The 20,445-nt window shown below is 37.7% G+C and overlaps 1 protein-coding gene across 13 annotated transcripts in view; it reads left to right on the forward strand.

Annotated features, from left to right (window-relative positions):
* Positions 1-20,445, forward strand: part of LOC129576452 (serine-rich adhesin for platelets-like) — a 78,499-nt gene that overhangs the window by 49,252 nt on the left and 8,802 nt on the right. For all 13 annotated transcript variants that reach the window (XM_055461600.1, XM_055461592.1, XM_055461603.1 and 10 more), the window contains exons 8-10: positions 8,947-9,464; positions 9,901-10,162; positions 10,309-10,431. In XM_055461600.1, coding sequence (XP_055317575.1) covers positions 8,947-9,464; positions 9,901-10,162; positions 10,309-10,431 — 903 coding nt within the window. The remainder of the gene's footprint in view (positions 1-8,946; positions 9,465-9,900; positions 10,163-10,308; positions 10,432-20,445) is intronic.

Consider the following 20,445-nt stretch of genomic DNA (forward strand, 5'->3'; position numbering starts at 1 on the left):
AGTTTTTCCCAATTTCAAACACCCAAAACGAATCCGGGTGTATGTGCTAAAATGCGGTTTTCATTTGTCAGCAAACCAACTCCACTATATCCTCTGTATAGCTACAGCTATTGGTGTGTTGCTACTGCCGGTGCTGCTACTGCCTGCTGCTGTTGCACATTTTACAATTTCTCCGTAGTTTAAGTGCCATGAATTGGGAATGAACTTTATGCAAATTGTGTGCACAACCAGTACAGCATATTGAATTCTATGTGCTTTTATGTGAGTATGCATTTGAGTGTGTGCATGTATGCGATGTATATGCTACTGGATGATGGTGTTTGGTGTCAATGCTCCGGTTTCGTTCTCTTTCACTCTCACACTCTCATTCTCTCTCTCTCTCTCTTCCTCTCTCTCTCTCTCTCTCTTGCTCACTCGCTCTGCGAACATTCGCTACATGCTGGCAGATGCTATTCTAGATCATTCTATATGCAAAATGCATATGGGTCTATCAGTCTATGCAAACAAATGAATATGACACTTTTTCAACGGAGAAAAACGAAACATGGTAAAATTTTAATAGATCACGCATTTCAAACGAATATCACTACGATAACAAACTCAACCGTGCACAAACGCTTTGAATGTGTTTGTCCTTTTTTGTCAATTTGCTGACCGAGCACTCTAGCTTTTGTGTGTGTATGAGACACAAGTTCTTCTTTTACAAATAAATCGACCAAAAGAAATAAAAAAGTTTATTTTATTTCAAGTTTCGTTTGATGCTCAATCATTGTTTGTGTGGTTTCCATTCCATTATTGTGTGTGGAAATGTGTACATAAGCAAATTTGGATATATATTCATTTAATTAGCTCTAATCAATAATGGTAACGGGGTAGACATATTTTGTTTTGTTTTCTCATTTCAATTAAATAACCATCGGCAAAATGTGATGGAAATTAAACGGGCAATTCCTAGATTCGCATCGATATAGAGCAGAGAATTTCCGTTGTTCTAAACTATTTCATCGATTTTCAATAACCATAACTATTAATTTCGCTCCCTTTTTCTCGCACTCACTCGCTCGGTTTTCTCTCACAAATTGGAATTCCATTAAAATGGCATTAATTTCAATTGATATTAGCGTTCAAATTCATTGACTTCGGGCGCTATAAATTTACTAATTTACGTTATTTTTTTCATTTATGCACACAATATTTTTGTGGGTACCGGGTTTTTGTCTGCATTTTGAAATTTGTTGTCCTTTTGTTTTGAAAGAGAGAGGTTTTGTTGTTGCTGCCATTCAAAATTGCAGTCGGCTTGAATTGTTCCTCATAAATTTCGTTTGATGTTCTGTTTATGGTTGCAAAAGGAAGGCTCTGAAATCGGAACAAAAAAATCACGAAAGAAAAGAAAAACATAATTAAATGAATGTTCATTGTCTGCGGTTTTTGCATCTTGCGCATTTATCAGGAAGAAATGCAATGCGGCGGCTAATTGAAAGGAAAAAAAAACCCAAGTAATAAATGTAATAAATGAATAAAGAAGAAGAAGAAGCGGCACAAGAATTGATCGACCCCTGCAACGACGTTGATTGATTGATTCAATTTTCAAGAATATTGAATTTAAAGCTTCGCCAAGCCATCAAACGCTTCAAAAGAGATTTGATAAGTGAAAATATTGCATGAATATGCGATTCGGTATATTTGCATACATTACGGCATACACACACATATATATAATTAATGGTTTTGCTCAGTCTTCCGCATACAATAAAATGAAAATGCATGCAATTTAATTTTTCGCTTCATTCATTCCACGTGAGTGAGCGCGCGCGTCAGTAAACGGGTGAGTGAAATGAGTGAAATGAGAGAAAGGAATTAAAAATGCAGAAAAATGAAAACAAACCAATTCGGTTACGAACGGTATTTCAGCGATAGCGTGAAATTAATCGAATGAAGCAACACAATATGCGTTTTATGAGCTAATGAACTTTATCCTTTTGAACCCTTGGATTCACTTGCAAATGCGAATGAAAAAAGATACCGAATTGCATTTTGAACGTGTCGGTGAGAGAGAGAGAGAGAGAGAGAGAGAGAGAGAGAGAGAGAGAGAGAGGGAGAGAGAGAGAGAGACTGGTTAAATGTCATAGAATCATTGACCCTTACTTGTGTCATATTCCATACACAAACTATTTCTAATGATGCATACGAATCAATCGGCATTCATGTTTAACCAAGCAAAAGCAAAACTGAAAACAACAACCACAACAACAACGAAAAATTACACCGAACGAGCGTGTCGAATAATAATTCGTGTTAATTGTTAAACAAAATGCACTTTGCTGTTCTGTCTGGCTTTAGCTAATCAGTTTTTTTTTCTTTCTTTCGGTTTCGCACGTTAAGGAAGAAATGTTGTTGCAAGCTAGAGAGAAAGAAAACAAAGCTGAACACACAGGCAAACAAAACGCATTCAGTTTCTGCACATCAATCAATTGAATGTTACTAAATAAACAATGAATATGAATATTCAATACAATTATCGCATTCAGCACATTATTATGATAGAAATTTAACGTTTCCATGGAAAAACGATGTTACGTTGATGGACGATGGTGAGAGGAAGGGAGAAAACGCTGTCTAAGTTTCTGTTCGCTGTATCAAAGCTCGATGTTTGTCCATTTAGACAAATAACAACTGCAATGATCAACAGCAAGAAAATATTAAGGAAAAAAATTGCGACAGTCGCACCAAAGTCAATGTCTTATGGTTGTGTTTGTGCCGCAGCATCAGCGAGAAATCTATCGATTTCACGGAAATTTACAAACATTTGTAGTGTGAATTGTGCAAATATGTTTGAAAATGTCAGCAAATATTTCTTTCTGGTTGGCTGGTTCAATTTTCAATTATTTCAGATGATGAAAAATATTTGGAATCCAAATTTTGGGTTCAACATTGATGCGGCTTGCAACAACGAAATAAAAAGCCCCAAAATGTCTTGCGATGCAAATTAAAAGCCAAACAAAAATCGGAACGGATTTATTCCGTTGATCTGGTGATGACAATTGATTCATGATCTCTTTATATGGCTATTGAATGCATATTTTCATGTCAACGCACATTTTACGCCCGTTTTATCGCAACTTTGGCGGTTGTTTGTTGTGTGCGTTTTTCTTTCCTCGCTTGAGTCTTTGTTTTTTTCTGTTTTGTCGCCAATTGTGTTTCGTGTTTATTTACAGCGCCGCTGTTGGCCATTTTTACTATTGCTTACACGCGTATTCTGCTCTATAAATATTTATGTGTGTGCAATGCTCAAAAGTGTATCGGGCTAAAGAACGACGACACATAATTAATGCTATGGTTCTCCATGCAAAAAGCCACAGAGAGATGCCAGCCACGATCACGATATATATTATTTTTAAACCGTGGAGAGAGAGTGCACACATTTTTGCTCGTTGTTGAGGCGTTTCAATGCAATTCATTTATCACTTTATGTAGGTACCGTGTTGCTTGTATTCACTTGATTGCATATGTTCAATTTTTTTTTTCGTTTGTTCGTTCGTGGTCGTTGTTCTTTTGCGCATTTTCCGTGTGCGTACCAGAATGTCGTCTTAGAAAGGCGTTTGCAATACATACAAAAAATGAAAAAGAAAAAAAACTAAAACCAAGCGAATCTTAATGATTTCGTTGTTTTTATTTCGCACTCTTTAACGACATCATGTTACACTGTTGCCGACACGTTTTCGCACTCGCAACCTAATCCTTTTTCTCGTTTGTTATTCGAAATGGGAGAGTTTTTTTCCATCCTCTTCTTCTTCTTTCCTTTTAATACACAAAGCAATCAAACTAAGTGATTGCATCAATTTGTACTGGGTAAGAGTTATGCTCGGCTGCGAAAGATTGAGAGTGAGTGAGTGCATTATAGAACCGTGACATTTATTTTGTTGCTGATATTATCGTCGCACATTTTCGGATAAAACCGAAAATGGATAATGTCACTGGTGCCGAAAGGGTTCGAAAATTTGTTATGCGGCTATTTATGAGAGTCGGTCGGTCGGTCGTTCGTTCGCAATTTAATAAATGAAAATCGGTGTTCCCCTGTGACACAATGGATTTTTATCGTAAATTGAATGAAATGTCTTAATTTTTTATTTCTGTTCGTTAGCTAAAACCAGAAAATGGTGTTCATTTGACAAACAATTGGGGTTTTGAGGTTTGACCCGAAGCGATAGCCTTGTTGTATTTGTAACAACCGAACGACGCACACACACACACACACACACACACACACACAGATAGAGAGAAATATCTTGAGCACTAGTTGAATAATTGTCGATTTTGGTCGTTTCCATTGTTGAAGGTTGGCTTTGCCGATGAAAATTTCAAATGCCAAACATTTGGTCTTGTCTTTCGCGTGAACCTTGAAATAAACGACTTAAGGTAGAAACGTTATAGCATTGCTTGAAGACTTTCGCGCACACACACACACACAGAGAGAGAGAGAGAGAGAAGCAACAACGGAAAAAAACAGATCAACATCAATATTACGACATTACAATAGTATGTACAATATCCATATGTTGCTCGGAATCTTCGACATTTTCTCATTAGAGATACTCTCTCGTTCTCTTACTTCTTCTAGTCTAGTCTAATTGTACATGAGCTTGAAAATCAGCCAAAGAAGCATAATATTCTCTGTTTTCATCTCTTTGCGTACCGGTGTGTTTTTCGTTTTCGTTCGTTGTTCTCATCTTCATTCGATTCGTTAGTAATTTTGTGATCGTTCGATAAATGCGATGGAAATTGGCAAAGATCTACAATCTCCCGAAAGCCACGCACAAACACATCAAATCGTAAAGAAGAAGAAGACGCAAAAAAAAATATATATTGAAAAAATGGAGAACGATTTGAATTGACCAGAAAGTATGTGTAAAAAAACAGCAACGGCGACGACGACGACGACGTCGACAACAACAACGACAAAGCACTTGTATTAGAATTTATCGAAGCAAATAATAAGATTTGTATGTTGTGCTCTCACAGACATGCATCGAAAATGATGATTGAACGTACTACACATGCGGCCCAAGCGCTCAATTGTGCGAGAGCGGTGTACGTGTAAGTTTCGATGTTGCCGCTGTTGTCTATATTATTGTTATTATTTTTCGCTCTACCCCCCCCCCCCTCTCTCTCTTTATTCTTACACGCAAATCAATTTGTTATGGTCGGCTTGAGCATCGGAATTTCCTACCACTATAAACGTCAGCGATCAACATCAACAGAGACACTATAGCACATAGCATTAAACGCACTATTGCTTCACTCTTTGTACACACTTTGACATCACTTATGCTTTGGCGCGCGTCGTACGTTTTTCAAACGTTTATGTTTGATTCAAGTATTTCACCGATTTCACCGAATTTTCTTACTCAATATCAATATATTCATTCTTACTTGGAAGTTTTTTTTTATTGCAATGATGTTTTAAAATATATTTTGTCGAGAAATTTTTTTTTTCAATTTCCAAAATTAAATGAAATCAAAACACATAACATGAAACGCATTCATAGCGAAATGCATATGTATTAGTTTGTACTTATTCATTATAATGTATTTAGATAGGACGCTAGCGCGGCCTGGGAATTTCAAATACATGAGTCGGGCGCTGCTTCTCTCTTTTTTTGCGTGCGCACATTTTGAATAGGAAATAAAATCACGGATGGAATCAGTGCGTGCTGGTTTGCCGGTTTGACTAGACTCAAATACCAAACAAATGATGGCTCACCTAATATATTTTGTTGTTCAGTTCAAAGCACAGGAAAAAAATGCTCTTCGAGTTAGTTGGTTTGTTATTACTCATTGGATTTGGTTTACCTGCGTAAACATGCAAATGGAATTTTCTGACATACGTTGCTCTAGCCACGTCACACTCGCGTCTGTCTTGTTGACATTCAATTCAAATTAGTGAACATACTTGTATTTTATTGATTACATTGGATGATGATGCATATGTTATTAATTTATGAAATTGTACACAGGGTCAATTCAATTGAATTCGATTTCTAATTTCGAATAATCGGATTAAAGATTTATACAGTTCAGTTGCAGTGCCGGTGCTCAATATAATACCACCGTTGATTGGATTCGACGTAATTCATTTTGTTGGCTGTGATATGCGTTTAATCGAATCATATTATGTGCGTGTCTGTATACGATTCCCTTGAACAAAAGGACTGAAACTGAAGAAAAAAAAACGAGTAACAACAACCACAACAACAGCAACAACAGCAACAGTGATGTACAAACGATGAAAGTTTTGACAAACCAACCGCATTTTATGATTAACCTTTCCTTCAACAATCATTGAAACCAATAGCAAATCCAATAAAAAACAACAACAACAACAACAACTCATTTCGATGTGCAATTTCACATTCACAGTTGAAATGGTAATGCTTATCGGCTTTATGCGTTAATCCAAAATTGATTCAGCGACTAAATCCGGATAAGGATCAGTGAATCGTACTTCGGTTTTTTCTCTCTCTCTCCGTTCGATTTATCATTTGCGATTTTCGCATGCAATGTTTACCAGTGTCGACACGATAACGCCTGAAATTCCAGTTGATCCAATAAATTATTGACGGTTCATAATGCCACCGAAACGAACGACGCAAATATAATCTTTTTCTCAGATTCAATGAGCAAACACCCATCTCCAACAACAGCAAAACCAAAACAAAAAAGCCTAGAACCAAAAACGCAAAAATCCATGCACATTTGCATGGTGTTGCACACACATCGATCGACTTAGCAAATAGCATGGCAATGTAAAAATGGTCGCTTTCGTTACGGTTAGTGCGTGAGAAGGAAGCTCAAAGATGGGTGGCACTAGGAATTGACATAAAGTGCACATCTTTCTCGCTCTCCCCCTTTCTATCTCTCGCTCTTATACGATCGACTTCAAGCTTGATTTCTTGTTTCAGTTGCAATGCGTACTAAGAGAATGCCATCATTCCATAGCATGTGATGTTTTAATCAGCCCCATTCATCTGGATTACACATGAGAAACGATTTCGATTTTGTCGACTATAATAAATTAGTGTCTTATTGTGTGACACACACACACACACACACACACAAGCTACTACAACGCTTCGCATAAAACCTAGACAAAAGTCAAATCACGCACGACAACCGACAACAACTGAACATTTAATGGCAGACAATTCAAAAATACTTAATGTTTATCGTTTGATTGCAACGAAATGAAGTATGAACGAATGACATCGAGGCCTCCGATTTACGGCTGTGCCAACCGATGCCGATCGGTGTGTACACACCGAACAACAAAAAAAATACACACATACATACGAGCTGTGCTGGCATTGCAATTAAAATTTTGCGATGCATCGAAGAGCATTTTTATGCCTTAAAATAGAAATTGAAATGCAACAGTTGAACAAAACACACACGGCGTCTCTACATCATATCCAAATTTGTTTGTCTTTTTATTTTCTCTTCATATTCCATGCACTTCATGGCGAAAGAAGAAGCACAAATCATGTGAGTGAGAGAGACAGAGAGAAAAATGAAAATACACTAACACGAGAAGGGAGAAATAAAGAATAGAAAATATGCAGAGAATAACACGTCGATTCCGGGCATCTGGTTGACATTTATCAGACGTTAAAACTTCAACCAAGTCAAACAGTTGTCGTCTATAAATCTATTTTCATAGCGGACAGGTTCACGTAGCAACTGCGACTGCAATCGGATTCTCGGCGATGGAGGAGGTAGAGAGAGAGAGAGAGGCACGTAAAAAAAGAGTGCAGAGCAGCCAGAGAACCTTAAGCTAGAAAATGAATGCTATTATGCTCACTGCACACTGTAATTCATGCATTGCACACTTTTCATGCATATTCCCAATCTTATGATCGCATCTGAGAGCATTATTTTGATGGACCGTGTGTGCCTCTGTCTTTGGCATTGCCATTTACCTCTACGCCTGTTTGCCTCTGCTCGGCACGGACAAATCATGTGTACGTGTGAGTGCAGAATCGAATAGATCCGCTGATGATTGTTGCCCTATTCATGTGCCGTTTTCTCGCTGCTGCTGCTGCTGCTGCGGCAATAGCAGCTCGTTGTTTTAAGTAGAATCAAACAATTAGTGTTACAGCATTTATCAAACATAATCGTGATGTAGTTTAAAGTTCGCCCTCTCTTTTCTTATCTCTCTCTCTCTCTCTCTCTCTCTCTCTTTCTCCCACACTGGTCACACAGGCACACATAGTAAAAATGACTGATTCTATTTTACTCCATTATAAATAAATTACCATCCATTTGGCATATGACAAACCATCGGCTCTGGTTAAACATTTGGCATCGATCATATTTGAATATGTGCGGCTGAGAGCTTAGAAGCCTATTCGATCGCTTTAAACACGATGTTCAGTGAACATTTTTTTTGTCGAGAAGCCGCTTCATTTTAAGATTAGCTCGACATTTTTCGTCGTTTAATAAATCGATTTGTTACTTTTTGTGGTTGTTGCGTTTTTGCCGAATGCGACTTTTGCCACACACATACTAACACTCAGGCCAAGTGCTCATTTTTCATTGAACATCAATTTTGGCATAATTTATGGTTGAATTATTTGGAATACACACGGTGTGCGCATTGCATCGTTCTGCCACATAACTGGTGCAATGGGACTGTTGAGTTCGACTCCCTTTTGGCAATCGCATGACATTTTCATGCAAATTTCGGCGCATTCATTTGCCGTACACGTTCATTATCAAATCGAATGGAAAATTTATGATTGATTCAAATCTAGTGGAAACAATTTACATGCAATTCGTTGGCGTAGTTGAAGTAGATCGCTGATTTAGCGCAATTTAAATTGCTTTTTTTATCTACTCTAAATATTTCAATATTTTAACTTTTTTTTTTCTCTCGCTTTTTCATTGTTACAGGTGACGTTCAGCCTATTGCCGGTCAATTGATTGAATTAGCTAAAAAGAATTCATCGTCCGATAATATATCCGTGATAGTTGTGTTTCTGAAGGATCCACATCAAATTGTAGCCGAACATAAATTAGTAGACGCATCACCAGTGACAAGAATGGATTTCGAGAGCACAAATGGTTGTCATCAGTTTGACGATGGTTTGCTTGCATCAAATCGTTCGGTAAATGATGAAACACCATCACCCGATAAATTGCATGTTGATTTCAACAAAGCAACGGTTGATGTGCATCATCACGATCCGATGGATGCAAATGATTTCTATTTTGGTAAAAATGGTGATGGTGAATTCCATGCAAACATCAACACAATACCCTCGAGCATAACATCAAACGGTGATGGTGACAAGTTGTCCAGCAATGAATTGCATGTTGGCCGCTCAATCGATGACGATCATGACGATTTTGGCCCCGAAACCGATGTCGATGCCACTGATGATAATGCCATAAGTCCACTGTCGCCTAGCGTAAGTTGTCTTGATGCAATTTGATTGTTGGTTGTTTTTCTTTCAAGTCTATCGAAGTCCCACTGTCGATAGGTTTTGTCAGAGTATACGCAGCTTCAAGTTGTCGGTGGATTTTTCATCTTCAACTTGTCTTTTTGAGTTTTTTAGCTGCAAAACGTCGGAGCCTTTTCAGACTTTCGACTCGTAGTCAATCGTTTTGTTTGAATTCAACCGGAGCCGGAAGTGTTGTTTATTGCAAAACTTCAGCCTTTTGTCTATTTCCGATTGAATGTAAACAGTTCAGCATGAATTGAACGTAAATGCAACGTTCCTTTTCATTGAAAACTAACAACGATTTTTTTACGCTTTTATTTACACTGAAAACAGTACGAGCTAACAGTCATTTCGTTTCTATTTGCTTGTGTCTTTCTCTCGTTTTTATTGAACGGAAAAAAAGGGGTACGATTACATTGGACGAGTCGGTGATGGTATCGTGACAACAGATGAACAAGTGGATATTACGGAGACGTTGGTGAAAAAATCCGAGGCACATGACGATATTCAACATGCATTCGAAGACAATCGATTTGTGGACCATGTTAACGATCATTTTGTAAACACAGCCACCGCTAATCATTTCGAGCAACAAAACGAACATTTCGAAGATGATGAACCAGAACTACCAAACAAAATTGATTTTGCCGAAAAGAAAGATTATCGTAAGTTGAACAAAACCATTTTTCGAATAGATATTTTTTTTTTGCTCTGAACTTTCAACGCGTTGAATCAATTGTTATTTTTGCTATTCAATTCCGTCAAATTAATTTCAAACAAATGAAAAAAAAAATAATATCGATTTCGACAGACGATGACGAATTTGACGAGGACGATGACGATGATGATGTACATGACGACAATCTGAACGCCGACTTGCCGGAAAATCTCCATCACATGCCCGATGTCATCACAACCGAATGCGAGCAGCATGGTAAGATATGCGTTTATTTCTCTTTTTTTATTGGCTTTTCCTCTTTCAATCAAACATTTCCCTTTCTTAAATATACATTATGTCAGCATCGTTGCTTTTCAATTCAATTGAATCCCACTCTCCTGCGGGAAACATTTCAATAAAGCCTGCAAAAAGAAAATAAAACACATAAAAGAAGCAGAGCGCCAATCCAAACATGGATTGAGGAAAAACGGCATTTTCGGTTTTGTTGCCATTTTTGGTTGCAACTCAATTGTAAATTTTTTCTACATATCATGGCCGTTCTCATTGAGAAAGTCCATTTAATACGCCAACCTTTCTGTCTCTTACACCGAAAATCAATTCGGCACACATCATTGAGTCTTTTATTCTAGTTTTATGGGTTTCAATATTTGATGATTTTATTGCTGCGCATCTAAAATTTGACTCGATCCAAGCAAAAGCGAAAGCAGAAGCGAATCCAATGAAAAGTGATCGCCTTTTGTTGCCGTTGGTTAATATACGAATAAACTGAGCAAATGAGATAGACATCTAATCGAAACAGAAAGAGAGAGAGAGAGAGAGTATGTGTGGCAAATATGTGGTTAGAGTGGTTCCATCATCATTTCCCAAAATAAATAACCATTTTTGCCTCCATTTATTTCACCTCGGCGATCGATATTCGCCTGTCTGAAAGTAAACCGAATAAGTGTGATTCACTGAACCTTATATTTCTTCACTTGAACAACTTTACGAGCTGAATTGTTTTTTCTCTGCTTTCGTTGAACTCTTTCAACGACTTTATTGCTTTTGTTTTTCGTTAGCTTGGCTTTCGAAATTGCAGTTGAGAAGAAAAATTTAATTTAATTGTCAGACGAGTGAATTTTTTCTCGGTTCGTCTGATCGAAAAGGCAGAGAGAGACAGCGAGCACACCGGGATTATCCCGAAAGAATATTTTAATTTAATTCATTTCTACGCTTTGGCGATTATATATTTTAGTTTTCAGGCACTCTATTTCGCTCCTTGCCTCTCGCTCAGTTCGCGCGGCTATATTGAATCGAGTTTGAAATGTGCGAATTGGCCAAAACGTACAAATGAAGGGAAAAAAAGCGACGAAAAACTTTGTAAAGCGTCTGTTAATATGGGGTTTCATGCCTCGTTCAACTTAATCATTTCGAATCGCTTTGGCGTTCATTAAGAGTGCTAGCAGGAAGTTTTGCAGAGTTCCTCTCTCTCTCTCTTTCCCTCTTTTGCGCGATTTTTTTCTTCTATTCTTTCATTTGTGTACTCTGTTTGTTTTCAGCGCTGTATCTTTCCAATAGATTTTTGTTATTCATATACACAACTATTTGCATACACTTTTTTTTCATTGCTGGAAATCATTTTCACTTCAGTCTAAAAGCACCAGCTGTTGTTCCTATCTTTCGCGCGATTTCGTTGATCAATTCGGGTTTCATTTGTTTTTACCATTTTTCTTCATAGTTTTCAATCATTTTGTTTGTTTTTCGCTCTATCTCTCTCGCCCTTTCTCTCTCCAAAAAAAATAAGCACGAAAACAAAGTACACATTCGGTGCGATCGATTGTTTCATAAATATTTACCTCGTTTCGAACATACGAGGCGCGCTGCGCGCATATCCATTTAACAAGATTTATATAGAAAAACAAAAACAGTTGAATGTGCCACAGGGTGAAAAACTCCGGGTGAATATTAAATATGGTATTGCAAGCTGGTTTGCCATTGATTCCACCGAATTGATAATTTAGCTCCATCCAAAATTCAATTACTGAATTTTGCCGTGTGCAACATGATTTTTAATTCCGAATCACTACTTAAACACTAATCGGTACTTGTGATTTGTAATTTATTAACGAAAAACCAACAACAGCAAACCAAACATTGAACTTGATTTCGACGAACTCACCAACGACGATGACGACCATCACAAGCACAAAGCTTTTTCGTATTATTTCAGCTAGCTTTGCCGATTCGCTGGGCGTAATCAGAGAGAGAGAGAGAGAGAGAGAGAAGAAACAGAAAAAAAAGTCAGAGGCAGATTTGCCATTAAGTACTCTAATTAGAGATTAAAAAGTAGCACTAATCCTTGAGTTGGAAGGTACACTCAACCGTGATTTTCTTCACTCTCTCCCTCTCTCGCTCTATCTTTGTGTTTGTTTCTTCTGACGTTTTCAAGTCAGAAACGCAAAGTGAAGAGAAACATGAAACAACAACAAAAAAACTCTACTGAAAATTTGTTGATGTTAAAAATCGGTAGAAAAATTCGTTGCAGTCGAGAGGAGCACTTAACTTAAAATATAACAAGATTCTCAAAATAAAACATTTGTTCACCATAAGCCATTTAAATTATGCGATGAAATGCACACCACGTTCAAATCATATAAATCACACAATGTACTGGAACCAGCCGCTGTGTGTGTGTGTGCACGCGCGATCATCGTATTTTCGTCCGAAAAATCGCAAAGCATCTCATCAGGGTTCGAATTGTGTTTAATTTCATTTCGGAACAATTCATTTGGATTACATGAAATGTTGAGGGCGCGCGCGTGTATACGAGTGGCATGCACAAAGCATTAAATTCCATTGCAATCGCTTGGAATTTTCGTAACTCACTCCATTTATCTTATTTTGTCAGATGGTGTGTGTGTGTGTGTGTGCGTCGCGGCGCATCATACTCTGAATGCTGCCGTTTGTTTGTTCACTTGCATATGTTTATTTATTTATGTTGGTCGTTTATTTCAACAGACTGCCATTAACAACCAATTAAGGAGTCTGCGATTTCCTTTAGCCAACAAATAAACACATTCAACAAAACCAACCAGCCCCGAAAATCAATCCGAACCGATGTTGTATTTGTTGGCGAGTGAAGAGTGTCGAAACATCGATGATTTCAACCGAACGCCATTCAAGCGAAACGATGAAATAAATTTGAGCGTTTTTTTCATTCATTTTTTTTTTGAGGTTGAATTTTTAATTTCTCTTTCGTTTATCGCATTAGTTCAATTACCTTAAAAGTCTTTTTGATGTGATTAGCTTATGCGGCATAGTCTATGATAGAGAGAGAGAGAGAGAGACATTATGTCATCTCACATAAATATGAATAATTGCAGAGAAAAAATAACGACAACCATTTTCAATTTGAATCTATTAGCGAACTGGATTTTTTTTTTCTAAACGAAGTGCTTTGCGAACGAATCATGCGAAACAAAAGCAGAGCAAAAGAAGAAAGAAACTACCAACCGAAAGATTAGTGCGGAAGAGATTGTTAGATCGTGTGATCGTATCGAACTATATGTACAACAAACATATCTACTCATTTCATTCGTTAATAATTAAACGAGTAATAGGTATAATAGCCTGAGTCGAATGGCCCATTCATATGGAATGAGAGAGAGCGAGAGAGAGAGGGAGAGAGAGAGAGAGAGCCAGAGAGAGAGAGAGAACACAGAGAAAATAAAATCCAATTTACATTTGATCAAACTGGTATAGCGCTGTATACCCAGCCTCGCCGAAAAAAATTAACATAAAATTATTTTGTGAATGTAGCACGGAAACGCCTGACTTCATCTTCTCACCGAAGATAAGAAACGCGCTTAGAAACCGATCTACTCCTTAGAAAGAGTAGACAAAAAGGCAACTAGACAAAAACAACAAACTGCGCCATTGGCCCATTGGGTATATTACTTTATTGTGGGCATTGGTAATTGTTGTGTGTGTGCACAATTAGCCGTGGGATATGTGTTCCTTTCGGTTGTATAAACACAAAATTCAATTAAGAAAACGCTATAAATGCTTGGATTTTAAATCCATCTTATCGATTTCGAGTGCAATTACTTATCGCTTTTTCGCCCATCCCATTGAATTGCTGTGCGGTTGCTGTTGTTTTCCCAAGAATTGGAATGTTGTTGTTTTCACAAGCATTTGCACATTATTTGCCCATTTTATCTATAAATAGAAAACAAAAATGTTCATGGAATAAATATGTGTACGGTGCGGCGACCATTGCATTGAACTTATTACACCTGATGTGATAATATCGAAAACTGAAATGAGCTGATAATGTGTTTATGACATTGAGCACTCGTACATAGTTTGGCATCAGCCTAAAAATAGCCCAATTCCTATTCTTATTCTGTTTTTTTCTTTTAAATTTCAACGCGCACTTAATCCTTTCCGCTGATCGTGTGATAATTACGCTTGGAATCAACAAGATTGATAATTTGCATACAGTCGCACACGAGATGATGATCAATGAGCAAAGGAAGAGACAAATGCGTTGCGCAAGCGTAACTAACACACGCACACTCCATACGAAATTTCCGAAAATTATTACAATTAAATATGGTTCGGGCTAAAGAGAGAAAGACAACGAAAAACAACGAAGACGACGACGATGGAGATGTGTTACAAAAATGACGCTGCGCAAGTGCGCATACTGTCTCAAAATATGTGCGGCTGTCATAACGCTTGTGCAAATTCAATAATTGTACTGTTTATTTTCGAACCTCTCATTTGCGAAACGGCAACAAACTCACACATTCAACTGTGCCAAACCGCCACTCATTCCAACAAACACACAAATCACAAGCGCGCACCGAAGAAGCAGGCGAAAAAAAAGGCACACCACGGAAAAAAAGTCGAAGAAAGAACAACAACCATTCGAAACACGAAAAAGGAACAGTAAAGAGCAAAGAAGCAACAACAACAAAAAAACACATTCAGCAAAATGCCGTATGATCTCATTCTCCTGTGTATATGGTCATAATAATGAAAATGATAGCATGAACCGTGAGCACACGGAGAGACACATAAAAATGTGTTCAAGTTTTACTTTAGTTTTGTTGTTGTTGTCGATTTTTTCGCCGTTTATTGGCCATGTATATGTGTGCTTAAGAGTGAGCCACACACAAAAACCAACAAGAAGAATTAAGCAAATGTGAACGCGACACACACACAGAGTGAGAGAGCGTTGTGAGTGAGAGCGACAGAAAAAAAAGTATGGCAAGCGCATCCAAATAAACTGAATAAACAATACACAATATCACAGTCGCAAATTCACTTCGATGCTTAGTTCCGTTGGGAATGTGTGTTGTGTTCGTCCACGAATCGCGTTCACTCTCTGTGCGTTTTGTTCATTTCCAGTGTGCTTGTCAAATTCCGTGTGTTCTGTTGAATTCAGCGCTACGGTCGCTTCTTCTGTTAGCTTTTTTTTATGTGTTAATTTTTTAAAAATAATTTTGTTTTTACCGAATTTTCGTTTTATCTGAAATAATATCGATTAACTTCATAATTTTTGAATTGTGTACGTGTCTTGTGCCAAACTGTGTTTGCACTTGAAATTTTTGTTTTCGTTTAAAGAAAAAAACGCACAAAGCAACGAAAAACGCAAAAGTTGTTCTCCGGACGAGAAGAAAAGACAAAAATTGTTGTGGTGTGTGCGAGTACTTGTCATTTGTCGTCATTTAAATTAACCATTATCAAGTGAATTGGCCAGCGTGATACAAATTCATTTTTGACTTTGTGAACAAACAGAATAAGCTGCCTTTTGTTGTTCAGTTTTGCGATTCGCATTTAACGATTTACTCCAATTGGATTCGCTGCTCTGCTATTGCTGCAGATTTATTTTCGTTTCATATTGAGAAAACGGATCGAAAGAAAAAATGAGTCACATCACCAGCAGCAGTAAGTACCTCTCAACGAAACGATAATCGAACAAATAAACACACATATACATGTACGCTGGTAGAAAACCAACAACAGCAAACGACACAAAAATGTTTTACACTGTAAGAGAATGAGAAAAAGGCGAATTAAACAGACGCAATAGTAATTAGCAATTTGACATTGTGATGACATTCGATATTTCTTTCTTTCGTTTTTAAATTTTATTTTTAAAAATAAAATTGACACTTTACGACGCTTCGATAAAAAGATATTTTTTCGGTCAAATACAAAAGGAAACGCATCGTCAACGGTGTGCACAGGCCTTTATTGGATTTGAATGACTGACACCTTTATCATGAAAGTAAAGAGCGAGGATCATAAAGTGAAATTGATCAACGCCGCAACCTTCAATCGAAAATAATCCAACGTATATGCGTGACAAATGTCGAAAAACACTTCTTTATTTTTTCTTTCATTCTTCGATCGATTCATTTATGTCGAATGAAATGTCGTTTTTATGCAAATTTTGGTTGTTGTTTTTTTTTTCATCAAAAAGTGTTTATGCATCTTGGTCACACATAAAAAATGGCAAGCGTTTCCGTGTGGTAATCATTCGTTAGCCATCCACTACCATAATTGTACTTCAAAATGCCATAATTGTACTTCAAAATGATGCCTTGAATTGATGATGATTCAAACGCGAAAAAATGTCAACCGTTTCTTTCTTTCGCTTTCGTCGTTCATTTGTCATTATCATTAGTTGGTTTGGTTACAAAGGCAACAGCAAACAAATCGCTATCCTATTGCCGTCCGCTTCGAAAATGTTGTCGAATTTTGACAAACGCATCGAATGAAGAAGAAAACAACGAACATCGGTTCCGAATCGACTTGGTGCGGTGCTTTCTTCGATCGTTCACTCACCATCATTCGCGGAGACCTTAACTCATACATTGTCATCCAGTACCATGTACGGGTGATTCGTATGCATTGATACTTTGGCGGCCGACGCTACTACCGCCGCTGCTGCTGTCATCGCCGTTTTTTGGTCAATTTTGTGTTCTTTGCACATCATAAAAACGAAGCAACAATGTTGTCGCTCCAACTAATCTACGAATTATGTCATCCTAAAAGATTGATATAACAATGAAAAAAAAAGCGAAATCATAATAACATTTGTTTCGTCACGAACAGCACAAATTCATTTCAAATGATTCATAAGTCATCTGGTCTGGTGGATTGTTGCCCCATTTTGAAAATGATTCAATGCAAAGCATTGAGCTGAGTGGCGATATACAAAAAAAAATTCCGTTTCGATTTCATGGAACACGCACACAGCGGTGTGATGAACGAGAGAGAGCGGCAACAGCCAATCGGGATGTCATATACACACAGTCATTTGTAGCCGGCACGTGAATGTGTTTGGTTATGTCATGATATTTTATTATGCATGTATGGATCCTCTCGGTCGCTCCGCTGTTGCTCATTTTAGTCTCTCTGTGTGTATGGCAGAGAGATAAAACGCGCGCTGTCGGCGTTTCTCTTGCCGGTATACACGCATATATGTACGTGTAAATAAGATTTTCTCCCCAAAAATGGTTGAACAACCACAGCAACAACAAAAAAAGAAACGAATCGCCTCTCGGAAAAACATTGAAACTCACCATAGCAAACACACATGCGCATCAAATCTATGTTCTCATTTGTTCGACTTGCATTGCGAGTTGAATGCATTGCAAGTATGTGCTAAAAAAAACCATGCACATGAGCGAGTGAGTGAGTGAGTGAGAGAGAGGGAGGGAGAAAGAGATAGATCGACATCGCACCGACCGAAATTCAATGAGCAAACAAACGAAATTTTAAGCATACACTGTCATTGTGCACCAAACAATTTTTTTCCTCTGCAAATAAGAATCTTTTCGCCGAACGCAACACACAATTTGAAGGCACAAACTGAGAGACACACAAACGAGAAGGTTTTTCGGTTTTTAGATCGATGAAATACAGAGATGAAAGAGAAAGCAAACCGGCAAAATGCCTTTAGAACTCAGCCAAAGAGATGTGTTGTGATACAGTTTTCGTACCGATTCGAATTTATTACAACATTTCCATACACATGCATAGGCAGTGAGATCGCTCGGCTTTCGTGTGAATAACACAAACGGTTCGGGCATTTGTGTGAGTGTATTCATGTTTCTGCATGTTTTCGTTTCATTTTCGGGCTATACAGCCATAGATACATACGGAGCAGCGAAGTAGCGACGATGAAGACGACGACAACAACAACAGTGGCACACAACTGTGTGTATGCGAATAGTAGCGAGTGAGTGAGAGGAAGAGAGAGAGAGAGCACGTTCATATGCATCGGTATTTGTGATTTCTCGAATGTCTGCTGTTCGCTGTTGTACCGGCGACGAATCATATTGCTGTAGGGGAATTTATTGCGACTTTTTGTTTGTCGCTGCTGTTGCCTCTGTTGCCGCTGTTTAGTTCTACTTAGCACTCAGTCAATGCACACATACACGCACACTTAACAGTGTGAACCGAAAAGACCAAACCGAATCGCAAGAAGAAAAAAACCAACACAACACTCTAAACTAAAGTAAAGTAGTAGAAGAAGAAGAAGAAGAAGAAGAAGAAGAAGAAAACACCGAATAGAGAGAAAGAGTGTGAGAACACAGAAAGAAAACGCCAAAAAGTGTCGAGAGTGAGACGCAAATAAAATTCGGCACAGTACAGATTTTCAACGAAGAACGTGAAACAGAGAGAAGAAGAGCGAAATAGAAGACGAAAAAGAAAAAGAACAAGAACACAACGGCAACAAGCGAAATTACACACCAGCCCGTCACAGAAACAAAGATTATTTCACATTTCGTTTGGACTGTGTCTCAGTTTTTTCTAGGCTTTTCTTGTCCGCTAATGTATTTGTGCCTGCGAACATTTTAACAATTGTCTATTTTATTGAGTTTTACGAGTCTCGCGTTCATATATTTGTTTTTTTTTTATTCGTCAATTCTGTTTTTCATTTCTTCATTTTTTTCATTCAATTTCATCGAGTTTTCCTTCATTATTTTGTTTTCGTTCTTCATCTCGTGCAACAAAATTGAGAATTGGTGTTTTTTAGAGATTGCACGCGCGATCATCAAGCGAGAAAAGTAAAATTACGTTCGATTTGAATTGGATTCAAATTTTGCTTAACCGTTTCGAGGATATTTGATTCATGTGTATGTTTTCTGTGACGTCCCAAAAAGTGAACACTTTTTTTCTTCGCTTCGCCTAGTGGTAACAAACATTAATTTTTTTTTCTCCCGTTTTTGTGTTGACGTGCGTGAGCAACGGTGCAACGAATACGGATTTGTTGAAAATGCAAAAACGACAAACGATCAAACGAATGAACTCAACGTGAATATTAAGAAATTTCTTAGAAATAAAAGCGAAACAAAAACACAAAATAATAGAGACCGTAACAAATCTGACGAAATAATAATAACAACGACAAATAAACACACCACACACACAATTCGTGTATACAAGCCGAGAAAAATAGTTTGAAGTGCGACGAGTTATATAAAATAGAAAAAAGAACCCAAGTAATTTATATATATTTAAGAATACGATAGAAAACGAGAGAGAACTGAACACATTTGAGGCAGAGCACGAATTTGAGGCTACAATAAACGTAATTTTTTCATTTTATTGTTCAACATAAATTTCCGTTTGCTCTTATTTATCTATTTGAGTGACTGACTATGACGACGAATGATGACGAGCCAAAGTCGCTCTCTCTTTCACATTTGCCAAAAGTTTCCAGCGTCGCACCGTGCCGCACAACTGTCATTCGTCGAATTCATCGTGCACCATGATAAAAAAAAGTTTCTATTTCCATTTTTTTTTCAACTAACGTTGTAGGAGCAGAGACTAGAAAAAACAAAACAAAACTGTCGTGTAAAAATGAAACAAATCTATCTTTTGCATCTTGAATTGATAAGGTTATTCAATAGTGCAGAGAGTTGGTGTGAAGCTCACAAGAATAAAATTGAGAGCGTAGAGCGCGCGTGTTTGAGAGAGAAAGAGACGTTCGTGCTCTCGATATGCATTGGGTGTGTGCATTTGGTGTGTGTGTGTGTGTATGTGTCTCGGTACCGTTTGGTTTGATTTCGATTTTCACTCTCTTTGGTTCGTCATGTTGTTTTTTTTTCGGCCGAATAATGGCTAGGAACCTGGCAGTTGTTGTTTGGAATCTTCATTTCATCGAACGACAAATACCCACATACCGGCTGTCATGCAATCGACAAATCGGACCATTTCATCTCTCTCTCTCTCTCTCTCTCTCTCTCTCTCTCTCTCTCTCTCTCT

This window comes from Sitodiplosis mosellana, unplaced genomic scaffold (assembly GCF_009176505.1).
Source record: "Sitodiplosis mosellana isolate CC-2019 unplaced genomic scaffold, AAFC_SMos_1.0 Smas_scaffold_6191, whole genome shotgun sequence".
NCBI classification, from domain to species: domain Eukaryota; kingdom Metazoa; phylum Arthropoda; class Insecta; order Diptera; family Cecidomyiidae; genus Sitodiplosis; species Sitodiplosis mosellana.